General features: G+C 39.8%; 1 protein-coding gene across 1 annotated transcript in view; it reads left to right on the top strand.

Moving 5' to 3' along the window:
• TPPP (tubulin polymerization promoting protein) overlaps nt 1-17,223 on the top strand; it is a 64,740-nt gene that overhangs the window by 8,224 nt on the left and 39,293 nt on the right. Inside the window, exon 2 of the mRNA XM_075083820.1 lies at nt 4,383-4,697. Coding sequence (XP_074939921.1) covers nt 4,387-4,697 — 311 coding nt within the window. The 5' untranslated portion in view covers nt 4,383-4,386. The remainder of the gene's footprint in view (nt 1-4,382; nt 4,698-17,223) is intronic.

Raw genomic sequence — 17,223 nt, 5'->3', positions numbered from 1 at the left:
AAATAGACTCTTATTCATTTCTGTGGCAGTTCATGCTGCAGGTGGACTTCCATTAAAAACTGGTTTTGTAATACTTGCTGCAAATGAAAGCAATTCAACATATGTTGGGACAGTATATTCCTAGCATGCTAGAGGCAAGCTAGACAAAACAGATGAGAAGGTACATGGCATAGCCCAAAAAGCTAGGCATTCACACTTTTGATAGTTTCCTGTTGATTTTTTTGGAAAAGCATTTTTTGGTGTGAAAAGTGTAAATTGGGTTAATACATTTGCAGCTAGTAAGACTATATTTCTTCCAGAGTCAGAGAACATTGGTTCTTCAGAGCACTCCATACAATCATGTACTTGGTTTATGTGGACTAATTAAAGCAGTGTGTAGAGTACAGGTCCCAGGGTCCTCATTATGTTCTGAACTCTGACAGCAGAACAGACATGTTTCTTCATCCCTCTCCTTTGGTTTCCCTGTCTGTGATGTGGCAGCAATGCTAGCTTCTGTTACAAATACTAAGCTGTCTGCAATTCCTGAGCAGATTAGCCATGCGTTAGTTTTCAGGGACAGGGCAGGGAAGGTACCACAGTGAATTCTGGCCAGGTAGGATACATGTGTATTCTGTAGAGTTGTATAAGCTGCTGAAATTGTTGGCAGAAATACTCTGGCTTTTAGTAAGTCTTCAGGTCTTACTTGTTGGCGCCGAGAGATGGATTACTTCTAAGAACAAATCCCCCAAATCTAAAATCAAAGTTGGACCAGAATTACTGCAATATGTTGATACCTGGAGAGGATGTGGATAAGTGAAAGAGTGTAAACTAATATAAATCTTTCAGTAAAGCTGACAGCTGGTCCGTACTGGGGCTTTGGGCTTATTTATATGTACCTGGTATTCATGCTGCTATAGAGAATAGGCAACTGGAATTCACAGAAACAATAGCTGCTTGTCCCCTCATCTTTGGAAGCATCCAGATTAACATGTGACTTTATCCAGGGGAGTTCTCCCAGCTGTCTCTCTGCAGACGAGTATGTATTGTAGTCTCTGGCTGAAAGGAAGTTTGATGATATGACAAAACTTTTTCTAATGGGTTAGGCATGTGCTGAGAACACAGATCTGCACTTTCAGTCTATTTTAGCGTGAGTTACTCATGACCTCATTCAGTTTGATCCCTAGCTTAATCTCTGTCTGTATAGATATCTCTCTGTATAATGTGCTGTATTATTTATGTATTTCAGAATGAGAGAAGGGACAAGAACTGTTTTTTCATTATACTAAAGGAGTCTTACATGACACAGACTAAAGCAGTTCAAAACACGATACCTAGTTGTCTAAATATTCTGTGGATTTCTGGAACTCCAGTTTTTTGGGGACAATTGTTCTTTCACAAAGCCTTCTGAACTCTAGCGTCTGCTTATACCTCTTTCTTCTATGGCTGCTTTTGGTGATGTGGACCTGCTAGGTTGGAGCCAGCAGTATTTGGAGAGGATGGGATTGGTGGCTAGTCCCACCTTCCTTCCCTCTGCTAGCTCTGGAAATGTAGTGTTATCAAACTGTGTGCATATTAGACTTTTTGGATGGTGACGAAAGGCATTTCTTTGGTTAGCTGTAATTGCTGTAGTTAGAATCTACACAGCTTGTGCTTTTGAACAGTGGCTTAATATTTTTCTCCCCACATTTAGAATTGCTACTTTAGAGTAGTCACTTTGTCTTATCTCTTCCACCTGTAACCCTGCTGTGGGTTCAGAAAATCAGAACCCAGGTTTCAAGTGTGGGTTTCAGCTCCTGATTTGAAATCACCAGCTGCTTTTTAAAACACACTTCTGTGCAAAGTTATGGTTATGGGTGACATGGGATTAGGCGAAGTTGGCCAGCAAGGCACTGACACTGGATATAGAAAGATTTTGTTCAGGAGATACTTAAAAATGTAGGCATGTTGTTATTTTTTATAATTTCAAATGAGACAGAGTGGCACAGATGTTTTCTCACTTCTAGTTTGTGAACTGTGCAATTGTATCTTTCAAGGATATTCACACTGAGTATAGCTCCTTGACAGAATTGCTAAGAGCAAGAGGGGGCTATCTCCCTCCAAAAAGTCTCTTGGAAGGTTTATTTGGCACAAGATAAAATTGCAAAATTATATGAACTGTACATACCTTACAACAGCAGATCCTCACCTTCTTTTGTCCTTGCTTACGGAGGTAACTTTTGTTTTTAATATCCTATACAGACTTGAAAATACAGACCTCGCTTTCTGCTGATGCGTACTGTCCATCTTTCCTTCTGTCTTGCCTTCTTGCCTGTCCTTCTTAGCTTGGAAAGTTCCTGGTTCTAGTTTCCAGCTCCAGTGGATTTGAAATGGTGAAGGCTTGGAAGAGACTTCTGCTTTTGGAAGTCAAGCTTCCTTGAAGACAGAGGTAGATGAGATCTTCACGATCTGTTTTTTAATTCTCTTTTGCATAGATTGTGTCAGCAGTGGTTTTGTTTTCTTCTCATGTTCTCGCACCACTGTTTTGGTAGCGAAAGAATATGTGTAGCGTGATGATTCTGATCAGTTTAGACTGATTTAGATGCTATTTTGGTAAAAATGTATGCATCTAATGCTTGTAGTAGCTTACAATTTACTGTGGATGCTTATTATTTTGGTGTTTCAGTGTTCGGAGACCTTCAGAAAAGTTTATTGAGGTAAAATTGCTGTTCTTTCAAGAGCAGGCAGGGCACAAAGGGAATAGAAATAGGAGTTTGTTACATTTTTAACTTTTTAATGAACTTCAAATTTTCAGTTTTTTTTTCTTTTTATTCCATAGATGCACATATAATTCTTAGGCTACAGTTAGTAAATTTCTGTCATGTTAATTTTGATTTAGCATTTTGGTTTGTTGGCCAAAACTGGTGCTGACAGTGTAAACAAAACAGAAGGATCCCCAGGCTTAAGATATAACAAGGTTTTTAAGCATTTACTTGAATGTTTTCAAATAGGCAGTAGGGCTTTGGACATGCTGCATTTGTCAAGTGTAAAGGACAAAGGTCCTTTAGGATATTTTTTATTAAGGTTGTTTCTAATCATGAAACTTAACAACTACTGCATAGCAGGTACTTACGTTTAGTTCTGTTGCAGCGTGCAGGAAAGGGTATGCGTTGATTGTTCAAGTGACAGAGGTTAAGCAATATCGGAAGAGGTAGAATTGTTTCCATTGCTAAGGAGTTGTATTGGAGTATAGTATATAAGCCAAAAGAACTTTCTATCTGATGTAGAATAAAACCTTAACTAGAAATACATACCAATCTTTGCATATGTTAGTCACATACCATGTACAGCTGTGGCTTTAGAAGAGTGGATGAGGTAAGTATGGTGGACTTTCCAGCCCTTATCCACTATTTGCCAAACTTCTGATACCTGAAGCACCTCTTTATGGGTTAAAATTTGTAACAGTACCACAGACATGAGTGTGGGCAACAGACTGCACGTAGCTATTGGGTCAGGCACGCGGTGGTACACCCTATCCTAAGGCTTTTCAGTGCCCCTTACTTCTGCTGAGCTAAGAGTGGATGGGCAGAGGCAAAGGCTTCTATGGAATGCTTCTGGCATACTAGGTTTTTTTTTGTTATGAAGACACCTGAAAATAGTGTTCTGTTCCTCAGTTTAACGTTTCTTTTAAAAGGCAAGCCTATGCTGCATGAACATAGGGTAATCTGAAAGTAGTCTCTGCAGTAATGACATCACTTTCTCGGTGTTCCTGCACCATGGCAGTGTTCATTCCAAATGAATTCCACAGCTACAGTTCTTTGGGCATAAACTTGAGATGTGAATGGCTTTGTTAACAAGGAAGACTTGACTAAACATTTCTGAAGCTTCCTTACTTTGTAGTCCTTACATCGTATAACGTAAGTATTATAACATTAATATTTTTGCTGTATTTTCAAAATATTTAACTTTTCAATAAAAATAATTCAAAAGCCAAAGTCCAGAAAATAAAGGCCTGTTTATTTTTCCTGCAGAAATAGACGTAGGTAGTAATACCTACAACAATGTAAAGGGCATACTTATATTCAAGTAGAGTGACTGTGGTGATTGCCATTTTAAAAAAAAAAAAAGAAAAAGAAACACTAAGTGTTCTCTTGTTGGCTGATGTAATGATGGTGAAATCAGGTTTGTGCCCTATTTTGGAATGTTCTTTCCCTGACTGTTTTTTTTAGTGTGCTGATACTTTTTTCTAGATGGGCAGTGTTACATAGTTCTATGTATAGACTGTTGTTTGATGGTGGAGGGCGCTGAGTTCTTGCTAGCTTTACAGACCACTTATTCTTCTTATGTTGTGACATGGACTGTACCCTGTAGCTCAACAGAAAGTAAACCAGTGCAAATTAATGAGTTTACCCTCCTCTTCTTTGTAGCACAATGGCGGACAATAAAGCAAAGTCGACCAAACCTGTGAATAAGACTCCTCCAAAGTCTCCTTCAGATCCAGCAAAGGACCGAGCAGCCAAACGATTATCCTATGATTCAAACAGCTCCCATGAAGGAGCTATGGCAGGAGAAGTAAGTGCTCTGGAAGAGGCCTTTAGAAAATTTGCCATCCATGGTGATACAAGAGCCACAGGAAAAGAAATGCATGGGAAGAACTGGTCAAAGCTATGTAAGGACTGTCATGTGATAGATGGGAAGAATGTGACAATCACAGATGTTGACATTGTCTTCAGTAAAATCAAGTAAGTTCCTTTCTGCCGTCACTTCCTTGTCTCCCCAACATGTTTTGTCGATACCATGTAAATTTGTCTTCTGTTGCTCACGGATGTTGTGAGGCACTGTATGTCTTTGTCACAATTGGTCTCTTTCTTGTTCCTTAATGAAACTGCATTGCTTTGTGTGAAGATACAGCTTTCAGCTTCTGTCCTGCTATCTTAAACTGACTTCAGTGTCACAGGTGTTATGCTGTACAAAGAGGTATGATGTAATCAGGACAAATGCAGGCTGTTCTGAGAAACATATGGTTTTTGACTGCAATAACTGATGTGAATGTTTCCGGAAGCGTATCTGAATAAAGTCTGGATGTAGTTTTACATCTTGCCAAAGCTCAGCCTCAGAGGGCTGAAGCTATGGTGGGATATGTACTAAAAGCCATTATTCTAACAGCAGAACATATGTCAGCAATTCTTTTCAGTCTAGATGACATTTATTTCACATATAGTGTTTTAAGTTTTAACACGGGAAGATTTAATGGCTGTAGTTACTCAAGTGGTAGTAATATGCTGTAATATAGGCTTACACATAGACTGAGAATACAGGGTTTCTCAAGATTGTTCAGCCAACTGCTTTTTCTTGCTTTCTCTTTTGCTTCACGTTTAACCCTAAACTACAGGATAATGATAGATTTGGTGATACATCAAAACAGGTGTACTCACAAAATAAACTCTTACTCAGTTCCATTTTACAAGCAACTTTTTCCCAGCAGAGCACTAAGGTTTTTGACAACCTGTTTTTCCCTATCTGTGCTTAATGAAAAACATTAAAACCTACAAAAGAATCTCCAACTCTCCAGAAAGTGCAGAGTACTGCTTCCGTGCCTCAGTAGGAGTTATGCTTATGGGCATCAGAAGGCTCTGTACTTCACTGTTGTTTTTAGGTTCTTCTGCTAGACTGTGTCTCACAAAATGGACTTTGGCCTTGGATTCTTATGGTCAGCCGTAGTGGCTCAGTGAGGTGGGGCTGGTAGATCTTGGCAGTTGTAGTCTGGCCAGGGAGCACACCCAAAGATAAGAAGAGGTGTTTGTCATAACTACAGTTACCATCTAGCATTGTGGTAGACATTCCAAGCAGGTTTTCTGTTGGGTCTATTACTAGGAAGCCACCATGTTCAGCAGGGTTTGTTTTCTAGCCAGCTATACTTGCTTTATGACAATGGCACATGTTGTTCAAACACTAGAAAATAATCTAATAGAATTGTTCTTTGGATTTATCAATTACTATGTCTATGTATAAAGCCCATGTTTGTCATCTTGCTAACTTTCCCAGGCTTCTTTTATTGTTCTGCTACAGATACTGGAAAAATAGGTAGGAAGTATGCGTTGCTGATAGTCAGGGTAAAGCAACAGGGAAATTAGTAACAGATCTGTTTACCTAAGAGCTACTGAAAGATAGTGTTTTATTTTCTGATTGGTAACTTTCTCTACTGCAGGAGAGATTTTATCAGTTCAATTCTGAGAAGTAATGAACATTTTTGTAGACTCAACAGCTCCCTTCCAACCTCCACCAAACCAAGTGAACAAAACTTCTGGAAGCTTTGAGTAGTCTGTGATACTTCAAAGCTGGGGCTATGTGTCTGCCTTTCAGAGGTTAGTTCATTTAAGGTTAAGTTTAGGTTGCTATAAAGGTTGAGGAAATTCTGATGAACCTTTGTTACAAATAAGAAAATAAGCGTAGAATACTGTTTTCCTTCTGCATGAGGATGTCAGGTCAGACTGAAGTGTAATTCGTCTATTGTGCATAAAAGGTCCGCTGAAAACCTTCATGTAAGCACAACATTTGTATGTACTTCGGGATAAGAAGAATGAATGTTCTAATGCAAAGAATGCTGAGTAGTAGACATGAAAGAAGAACTGCTAGAATTGCATTGTTTAGTAAGGGAAGATGTAAACTGGGTGATCTCTGCCCTTCTCCCTGCCCCCTCCAAATATTTTTGTTTAACAGTAGTTTGTAGGTTGTTAAGGGTCTCACAAATCCTTCCGATATAAGTTGTTTCGTGTTAAAAATTGATATAATAGGTGTATCTTTCTGGGTTTTTTTGCTTTTCTATTTTAAAAGCTTTCTAATGTCAGTGCAGAAAATATAAGAAATTAATCAGCAATTAATTTTGCAATGGAATTGAAATGAAAAGCCAAAGCCCACATGTGAGAGTAGCCACGTGTATGAATATTTTTAAGTTTCATTCCTAGAGATCAGAGGAAAACCACCTACATTTATGCCAAATATTTGGATTGCATTAATACAGTTGGGCTAGACTGCCATTTCTGTAATAAGTAGAAAAGGATTTTTTTTAAGGTTGTAAAAAACATGCAGTAAAGACATCTCATACGATATCGTTATCTTTCTATGCATGTAGCACCTGGAAAAGCAAAAGAAATGGAAGGAATTGTGAAGAGTGAATTACAAAATTTTACAATATCTTATGAAATCTGTTTAAAATGCAGCAACCCCAACAAAAGTGTACATAACTGTAAATGCAATTATGTAGTAAGCTTTCCTTACTGTATTTTATAGTTTCACAGTCAACACTTGAGATGTTGGACTCTTTTCTTCATATGTTCATTGGACTGCATACAACAGTAACACTATAGTGGTAGGGTAAATCTTCATTTCAAAGCTAGCTCTGTGCTTAAAGCTACATGAAAATCTCTCTTGATAATTGGTATCAAGATAGTTTTATCTCTTTAAAGGGCAAAATGAAGCAACCCCTTCTCTGAAAAACCTGCTCATATCATTGTTTAAAGAAAAAAAGCCTGAAAATACTTTGTAGGAAGTAATTTTTTTTAACTGGTCCCTAAATTCACTACCATACTTGAAGACAAGGATAAATCACAATCATATTCTATAAGAAGGAAAGTTTTTATAAAGTACTGTAGTGAAATTTTCATGACAGGATCAAAAATAGTATTTTACCATTTCTGTAATGGTTATAACATCAATTTCCCTGTAGTTCAGGCTTCTGCTAAAATGTAGGGGTTTAGTGTAAATTCCTTAGTAATATTAGATCATTCCAAGCATTCATTTTTCATGTACTATCTGAACCTTATATAGACATCTTTCTTTTATATTTTGCAAATTAAGAGTGATAATGCAATCTGGGTCTACTGAATTTAGAGACATATGACTTGCAGACATGCGAGAGCATTGGAAAATGGTTGGTTTTCATGAAAATGGGAATTCCATGGGTATCTTTTTAACAGCTGAAACAATTGCCTGCCTTCTTGGAAATTTTCGTCGTTAACTATTTCTTTTATGTTAGTCTTCCAGAGTTGCAAATGTTTGTAGGCTGTGTCTTGTATTGTGCTTGCAGAGTGCAAATATGGGTTTAGTGAATCTTGTTGCCTTGGAGAAAGCAAGCTCATTGGTGACACAGGAGAATGGCACAGAAATGTTCTCCATTTGGTATGAAAAGCAACATGTGGCTGCATTCTTCTTAATCCAGCAAGATAGTGAGACACAACAGTCTAAGAACTTCAGGGTTTTTGTATTAAGGGGAGCAGAATACCCAAGAAGAATAGATGTTACTGATCTCTGACCAGCATTCTGGCATGTTGCCTTAGGAACTTATATTTCTTTGTTTATTGGGGTCAACAACTGCTCTGGGAAACTTGATATGTTAGCTATGCCATACACATACTCCACTTGTTGTATGTAGTTAATATGGTAATAGTAATAGCCCTGATATAAATACCTCTGCTCTTATTTTCGGAATGTTACCACTCAGCACTGCAAGAATATGGTTTAAGCACTGCCATAAAACTGCTAATTATATGACATTATTAAATAGAAAAATAAAAATATTTCTGTTTACACTGGCATGTTACTATGGTTGCAGGCATGCATGGGTGACGTCATGCCTTGGATCCATTGTGAGCATTTATTTAGGTAGTTGTCTCCATGGAAACATTTGTTTGTTTTGATGTTACTATGTGTTAAATTTTAAACAAATTTTTGTGGTTCTATACTGGATTGTTATTGAAGACTAGTTAATCTACAGAAGCTTTGTAAATATACCTTACTCCCCACCCTCTAAAATATTTTTGGTAAAAGATCAAGTGAAACCATAATTGTCATCTCAAATTCCATTAATAGTTTCTTATGTTGCTTTGACATGTTTTCTTGTTGCTGAGGAAGCCATGTGTTCTAAAGGCCAGAAAACTCTCCTCCATCCTTTTGAGAAAGGAAGGTTTTGTTCCCATGGAGAATCTTCACAACACACTTCATTGTGCCCTGACTTGAGCAGTCCCACCCATACTCTATCCTTAGTACATCTTGCACAGTCAGCTGTTTAGCCTAGTTCCCACAGTCTGGATCAGTCAGGTCCCTACAGGAGTGCTTCCACCTGGGACCAGCTGGGTCTTAATTCAGGAGTAGTTCACCATTGCTGCAAGACTGTGGAAGAATTAAAATGGATATTGTTTGCTCTAAGCAGCTGGCAAGATAACTCTTGGCAAGAATGAGTACATGCTTCCCCATTTGTCAACTATAATTGCCATCTTTTCTTTGTATCGAACAATTATACTTCTTGCTATTTAATGTATTTGAAAGGAGTAGTACTTTGACACCTGCACTCATTCAAAACAAATATCTCTCCAAGAGGTTTCTCTGAAGTAGTTTGTATTTAACAGAGATTTCACTGAAGCCTCTCTTCAATTTTTTAAAATATGTAACTAGGTATGAAGTGGTCTTTATATTTAAATGAAGCATATACTAGTTATAAGTTGTGTTTTACTTCCCTACCGGAGAGATTCTTTTAACAGTGACATAGAATCTGATTTGTGTAATCTAACTTTATGCATGAAGCAGGCATAACAGTTAACTTGTCTATTTTAATATGTCTGCATCAGGAAATAAGTTTTAAGTGGATATAGAATGGTAAGCAGAGCATAAGCTGTGATAATAAATCTCTCCCAGGCAAATTGTGAGGTAGTGCAGTTAGAGATAGAAATGTAGGTAACCTAGAACAGAAAGTGTTCTTTACCACATCATCTATACTTTAATTGAAATTAAGATCCAATTTCCTTTCTTGTCCAAGAAGCCAAATGTAATGTTGTCCTTTGCACTTTATCTTTGAAAGGCTTTTTACTTAAAAAACCCAAAGCAAGTCTTCTCCCCCTTTTGCCAAGAGGCACAAATCTAAAAGTAAAACAGTGAACACTTGTGAGAAGAAAGATGGATTTAGATGTACTTGCTGTTATGCAGGCTTGTTTCATGCACGTAAAATGGTTCTGTACCCCTAATGATGTACACCTTTTGTGTGAGTAGACATCACAGGAAAACCTACAGGTAGAGTGGTGGGTGATTAATTTCCCAGCTGATACAGAATGCTGCATAGTATCATACACGATAATATAGAGCAGCTTGCTTTGTATTTGCTACACTTTGTGGCATATGCCGCTTTAGACTACAAGGACTTCTCATTTACAGTAGAAGTAGGGCTCTGGTATGAGATTTTGTCTTGTGGGTTTTTAGAGGGATTTTTTCTTGCGTGGGGTTTGGTGTTTATTTTTTTTTATTGCAAGTCAGCCTAATTTTATCGTATTGCACCAACATTTAAAATTGCCTGTTTTTCATTTATAAAAGCAGCTGTGTGAAATCTCTGTTAGTTACAAAAGTATCTCATTTTATTGATTAACAAGCACACGTTTTCTAGACTGTTAAACATCATTGTAGACTTTGTCACTCGTTTTCCATGGATTGAAGTAGATGATGATTAAGATATAAACCATGAGGCAGCCTTGGCTGCAGCAACCAGGTGACTGTAAAGTTTAGGATCCTGAGAGGAGTGAATAAGATGAACAACAGAATTACAAACCTGGACTTCAGAAAGGCAGATCTTGGCCTGTTTGGTTTCCCACAGGAATCTGCCCTGGAGGGCAGAGGGGCCCAGGACAGCTGGTTGATCTTCAAGACAGCTTCCTCAGAGCACAAGAACGGTTCACTCCCATGTGCAGGAAGTCGAGCAAGCATGGCAGCAGTCCAGCATGGGTGAACTTGGAGCTTCTGATGAGCTCAAACATGAGAAGGAAGTGCACAGGAGGTGGGATATAGCCCATGCATGAAGGAGCAGAGTGAGGAAGGGCAAAGTTCAGCTGGAATTGAGGCTAGCGAGGGAGGTAATGGACAACATGAGAGGCTTCTGTAAGTACACTGGTTGCAAAAGCATGGGCCGATTGCACGGTGGGCAGGGGAGCTAGTGGCAGGGGACATGGAAAAGGCAGAGATACTCCATGCCTTCTTTTTTTGCCTCCCTTTTCAACTGGTAGGGCTTGCTGTCAGGGTTCCCAGATTCCTGAGCCTGCTAGCAGAGTCTGTGGGCGTGAAGCAGTACCCACAGTAAAGGAAGACAGAGTTAAGAATCCCTTGAGCCAGTTAGATGTCCACGAGTCCATGGGACCAGGTAGGAGGCATCCAAGGGTGCTGAAGTTGCTGGGCAATGTCATGGCAGAGCTGCTCCCTATCATCTTCAAAAGGCCATGGCAGCTGCGGGAGGTTCCCAGTGACTGGCAAAGGCAAACATCACACACAGCCTCAAGAAGGGTAGGAAGGAGGATCCAAGTAACTACAGGCCAGTCAGCATAACCTCAGTCCCTGTAGAGGTTGTGCCACAAATCCTGTTGGAAGCCCTTTCTCAACTCACAAAGGACAAGGAGGTGATCTGGAGCAGCCAGCATGGATTTGCCAAGGACAAACCGTGCCTGCCTGACCTCATTGCTTTCTATGGTGAAACAACTGGCACTGTGGGCAAAGGGGTGTAGTATACCTTGATTATGGCAAGGCCTCAGCCCCAGTCGCATCATCACCAAATTGGTAAGGGATGGGCTGTAAAGCGGGCCGACAGTCTAGGAAGCAGCTCTGGAGGTCATGATGGACGAGTGGTTGAACGTGAGTCGGCAGCAGTCCTTGCAGTGAGTGAGTTGTGGCATCAGGAAAGCGTAGCTGTATCCTGGGCTGCATGAGTAAATGTGTAGCCAGCAGGTCTGGGGAAGTGATCCTGCCTTTCTGTGTGGCGCTAGTGAGTCTGTATCTGGAGTGCTGTGCCCAGTCTGGGGCTGCCCTGTGCAAGAGAGAGCTGGATGCACTGGAGCGAGCCCATGCAGGGCCACCAAGATGGTCAGGGGGCTGGCTATGGTATTTAATGACTGTGACAGGAAAAAAACTATATATGGTTCTCGATGTTCCTGTATAGACAGTAGAACTGAACTTGCTGTGCTGAAGTTAGAGCAGGCATTTTATAGCAACAAAGCATGTTTATATGTATGTACATTGTTTGACTTCTAAACTAAGGACATGAGTTAGACATCATCCATCTCGTAAAGATGATTAATATACTGTAAATGTTGTAATTATGCTATATTTAGTCTGCCTATGTATATAAAGCTACTAAAAGAATTCAGGTGTGGCCCACTTAAGATGTGATGCCGGTAAACGGAAGCATGCTGCTTTTGATGTGGTTTTTCATCTTCCTTTGACTTCTTTTTGTTCTGTTTTGTCTGTTTGTTTTTTTTTAAAACCCAATGGGTTGACTTGGGAAAGCCCAGCTCTTGTGTGCGTCCCATTATCTAGAGATTTAAGAGGAGCATTTTACAAGTGAATCAGAACAGATCTCTCTCAAGACTGCTTGTAACCGTAAGTTGAAGAAGGACTCGCCCACAGCCCAGCTTATGGAAAGCTGTGCTTCTGTAGTGTCTTCACCACCAATAGGAACATGAAACTCTTCCTCAGAGAAGTGTCGGCACATTGTTTTCAACTTTGTGGAAGGCCGTGTTAATCAGGCTGCTAGATGGAATGATTTGTAGTTGCTTGGAGTCTTGAAATGCTTGGGAGCTGGAGGCTGGGGCTAATATTACAGAGGAGGAAAAGAAAGGGTCACTTGTAAATGCTAATTTGCAACAACCTGCTCTGCCCCTTAAGGCTGGGCACTCCATGGTCTTATCTTGATGAAGTTAGATCTGGGCCAGGCAGGTTTGATTTATCAATTTGAAATTGCTCCTGGAAGTGATGTCACATACAAGGCACCTTCTTAATGTCTTTTGGCCTAGCTCTAGCTGGACTACTAGTTGGTGAGGAGTTTTAGGTGCTATACACAGAGTTAGGGCCTGCAGTGTTAAAGCACCCAAGTAGTGTTAGTGGAAAGCACTCCTTTGGAAGTCATCGCCCTGATTAATTAAAATGGTGTTACCTACTACTTTCTGGCTTTATGGAGGTGGAGTTGCTTATCGTTTTCTTTTGTGTGTCTGTGTGCGCACTCAACTGAAGAAACGTGAAGGAAATGCAAATTTGTCTTTGAAGCTTGATCTCTGTTCCTGACCATTCCGCAGTGTTTTAAATGCATTTGCCTGTATTCCCATGTATTTAAAACAAAATAAACCCAAAGTTTTTTGGTATGGAGTCCTGGTATAATCCCCAAAAAAGGTAAAACTTTCCCTTTGAGAATATTTTTTTTTTCCCCCCATTTGATATTCAGTTTAAGGTTCTCATTCTTCACAGAGGTTCTGGATGTTACCAGCAAAGAAATTATTTTTAAAACCTTGCTAAGATTGCTCGCGTTGGTGCTGGTTCTGAAGGCTCCCGGAACATGTTAGTTACATAAACAGATCTCTATGGCAACGTTTTCTAGGAGGAAATGCTATGAGAGCCTGAAGTTTTATGGTTGAAGGAGCAAATACAGAAAGGCAATTGGTGTCAGTGAGGAACTGAGGAAGGATGATTGCAGTTGACAGAGTGTAGCCAGGAAGACCATGGCTACCATGTATGTCCTTCTGGTAAGGAGTAACATTAGCACTTCATCTACTGCCCATTGCTGGCATTTTTGGCAGTGCAAGCACTCTCAGCACACTGCTGCTTTTCTACACAGTAGCACTGTTACTGAGTAACTGGTTATTTTGAAAAGCAGCATTGCAGCCTGAATAGCCAGGACCAAATTTTGCAGCTCTCCCATCAGAGGACTGATATCGTTGATTTAATTTCGCATGTGAGTTGGGAAAATATGATAGTTTAAAAAAAAGGAAAAAGAGAAAGGTGGGGGATGTTTGCCTCCAATACTTTGAGCCACTGGTTACTAAAAAGACCGATTACCTAAGGCAGGCAGGGAATGTTTCTGTAGTACCTGGACATCTGTAATTCAGGCACAAAACTCCAGAAGAACCTTACTGCAGGGTTTTTCATCCAGCCAGTAAGGTTCTGCTTAAGCTGTGGAACAGCTTTACATCAAACCTGAATCTTTCTCTGTGTTGGCAAGGGTGGAAAATATCTTCAGGCGAGTTGTTTCTGTGGCGACAGGAGTTCATTTGGAAAACCATTGCCCTTCACGTCTGTTTTGAATGTATGCTGTTCCTGAAGTCCAGTAGCTTTTCTTGCCGCATTTACTTCCCAGTAATTGGTTCTGGAGATCCTTTTTGGGAATGGTGCCATGCTGCGTGCCAAGCCGCCCGATGCACAGCAAACAAGAGCTTGCCTCGGACTGTGCTAGCTGCAGGAGTGGAAGCAGCACTGACCTGGTTGTCCAGCCTGTTGCATTGTGCCAGGTGAATGCTCCAGCTTTCTTGGCATCAGCTTGGTGTGTTAAACTGCATGCTTTCTAAAAAGGATGGTAATGAGTGCTGACAGAAAATGAAGCACACGACCTTAGCAGCACTGAATTGTCTTCTATCTTTGCCTCAGCTTTGTTCTGGAAGGAAGAGTCCTGAAAGTGTGGGGAATCTTTTAGTCTTACACTGTTACCCTATTTTTGTGATTGTGGCACAAGCTTCATAGGATGCTTAGAAAAGCAAAACGCTTTCTGGAGTGCTATGTTTACTTCAGCAGGCATAGAAGTACAAGACTAAAGAAAAGGATAAGCCACCATCAGCTGGTGAGAAGGAGTTAGTGCTGTAGACCTGTTCATATCTCTGTCCCTGCTGATACAGCAGAGCATTGTACCACTTAGTGCCATTTGTGATCATGGGCACCAGCAGCTGCAGAACAGTGGTGATCTTTGGCACCAGGCTGTGACTCTCATGACACAGGACAGCACTTGCTTCATTGCCCAGATGTCTTGGGTCTTTATTCTATGCCCTTCAGTTGCAAATATTGTTTAAAAAAAATAAGCTAATGAGATGAGCAGTTGTTTTGCTGTCAGTGGCTGTATTTTTGGTGCTATGTAAAAGATGCAACTGATAGCTTTTATAACATTATGAAAGTGTGTGCAAGGGTAAGTTGTTTTTTTTTTCAGCTAACAGATATACAGTGATACTGTAACATGATAGTAGTTCATTACACCACAACTGAAAAGCAAGATAGGTCTGTGCTTATTTTTTGGAATCTAACTCAGACAAGATCTCCACATATACTCAATATAATTCCCAGAGCAGTACCAATTAACCATGGATTTATGTGCTTCATGAAACTCGAGGTGTTTGTTACTCTAGTGTGGTGTTTGTTAAGCTTCTGAGTGCAACTGCCAGTGCTGAGAATGGTGAGTTTATCTCTGACCCAGAGCAGTGTGGGAGTAATACAAGAGGCTACTGATGAGAGGATCATAGAGGAGAGAGGGTAGGCAGCTCTTACTCATCATCATGTGTAGTCTGTATTTCACAAAAAGGTGTTGTGTGTTCACTTCTGCAAGAATGAGGCTCTGTGGTATAGGATAGATGAAAAATGGTGACTGTACTGTTTACCATCCTGTCCAATCGCTTCCCTTGTATAGCAGCTACTTCTGCTGCATGCCAAGGTAGTTTGTGGCACTAGAGCATGATGAACCCTATTTTGATACTCCTTATGCTCAGTCTTCCTGTGTCTCAATTTGAAACAGGTAGCAACCTTTTTTCCAAATTTAAGCTATTTACTTTTTTTTTTTTCTGTAATGGATGCTGTATGGAAACAGATGCCTGGGGCACTTGTAGTCCAAGTGGAGATCAGTGTGCTGCTATGGATAAAATAGCATGTGTCATACTACTCTCATTTGGCATGGTGTCAGGGAAGGTTTTGCAGGTTTGCAAGCAGTACGCATTGATTAGTGTTTACAGTTCTATAAGAGGGTGCCGAGGAAGGTTTTAAGTGTGTGGTTTGGGGTTTTTTGGTTGGTTTTGGTTTGGGGTTTTTTTTAGCAAAAGAAATGAGCAGGTGAGTTGGAGTTCTCCCAAGAGCCTATAGATAGACAAAGGAAGAAAAGGGAGTAATTTGGCATTTATAGGGTCTTACTTTTAGACAAAAAAAAGTGCTTTGTAAGTTGAGAGAGGTTTCACATACAAGAAAACAATAGAAGAAGGTGCTGAAAGGTAGCTATGATAAAATTGTATACCCCATGTGCTAGCTGATAGTCACTCTGTTAGGTGATATTCTTGTATATATCCAGAAGTAAAAAACTTTGATACTTTTTAAGCTTTGTATTGGAAATAGGTGTCAGATGAAAATGGTGGTAAACTGTCTGTGATTTGAGTTTATGACTTTTTTTTATGCTAATGCATGAATGCAATGAATGGCATGAATGCAAATTTGGGAGTAATGACTATAATCTGATTAAACATTCTTTGCTCCCAGTAAGTCGTGGTACTGGTTTAAAATGAACAGTGAAGAAGTTTAGTAATTCCTTGAGAGGACCAATACATTTCCAGCAGCTCATCTTTTATTGAGATAGCATAAATAGCATGATTGGTTTTCTAAGCTTTTATAGTAAAAATAAATAGAAATTATTTCCTTACTTTTACAGAAAAGCTGCGACTGTGGTTTCCTCTTCCAGATAAGTTGCTTTTCTTTCATCACTTCATGTCAGATAACAGTCATGGGAGCACTTTATATTATGCTGAAGTGGATGGCATAGCTGGGAAAGCTGTTGAACTAAAATGCACAGAACTAGCTTGATCTTTTTTGTCAAGACAACAGACTGTGGCCTATTGGTTCTCCTCTAGCCAGATGAAGAAAGCTATAGAGGGATACTGAACAATCAGTTAAAGAAGCTGTTTGGTTTTCCTCCTGCTGTGCTGATAAGATGAACTTTGTTTCCTGATTTAACAGTCTGGTTTTGAGTCTGACCTGCAAATCCAGCTGACTTCAATCAACATTGGCCATTTTGAACAGTTTGTCTGATTTTAATAATTAGCCTTCTGATTTAGTCCTGTGTTCTGTGACCAACAATATAGTGTCTCATCCATGCTTGGGAGATTGTTCCTTTTATTCCCCTTTTAGATGCTAAAGTGCATCACCCAGTCATTGGCTTCCTCAAGTTCTAGTTCTGCATCTTCTAAGTACTAATCTGTGAAAGTCACAGTCCAGATGGGCTGTAAAGTTACTGTTTACCTCAGGTGACTGTCAAGGTACATAAGAGCTATCAGATTTAAGGGCTACCCACAGAGAACTGGATTTATTTAATGTTGGGGTCACTGACTTAATGTTATCTACTGTGACATTTGCATTTTTTGGAAGTGTTTCAACTCCATTTGTCAAAGCCTTGAGATAAATAAGGTGGCAAGATGAACTTTCTGGAGACAGGTATCCAAATAACTTATAGGAATC

The sequence above is a fragment of the Phalacrocorax aristotelis genome, chromosome 2, assembly GCF_949628215.1.
Source record: "Phalacrocorax aristotelis chromosome 2, bGulAri2.1, whole genome shotgun sequence".
Classification (NCBI taxonomy): Eukaryota; Metazoa; Chordata; class Aves; order Suliformes; family Phalacrocoracidae; genus Phalacrocorax; species Phalacrocorax aristotelis.
Note: the sequence above shows the minus strand (reverse complement) of the source record. Positions and strands in the feature narration are given on the sequence as shown.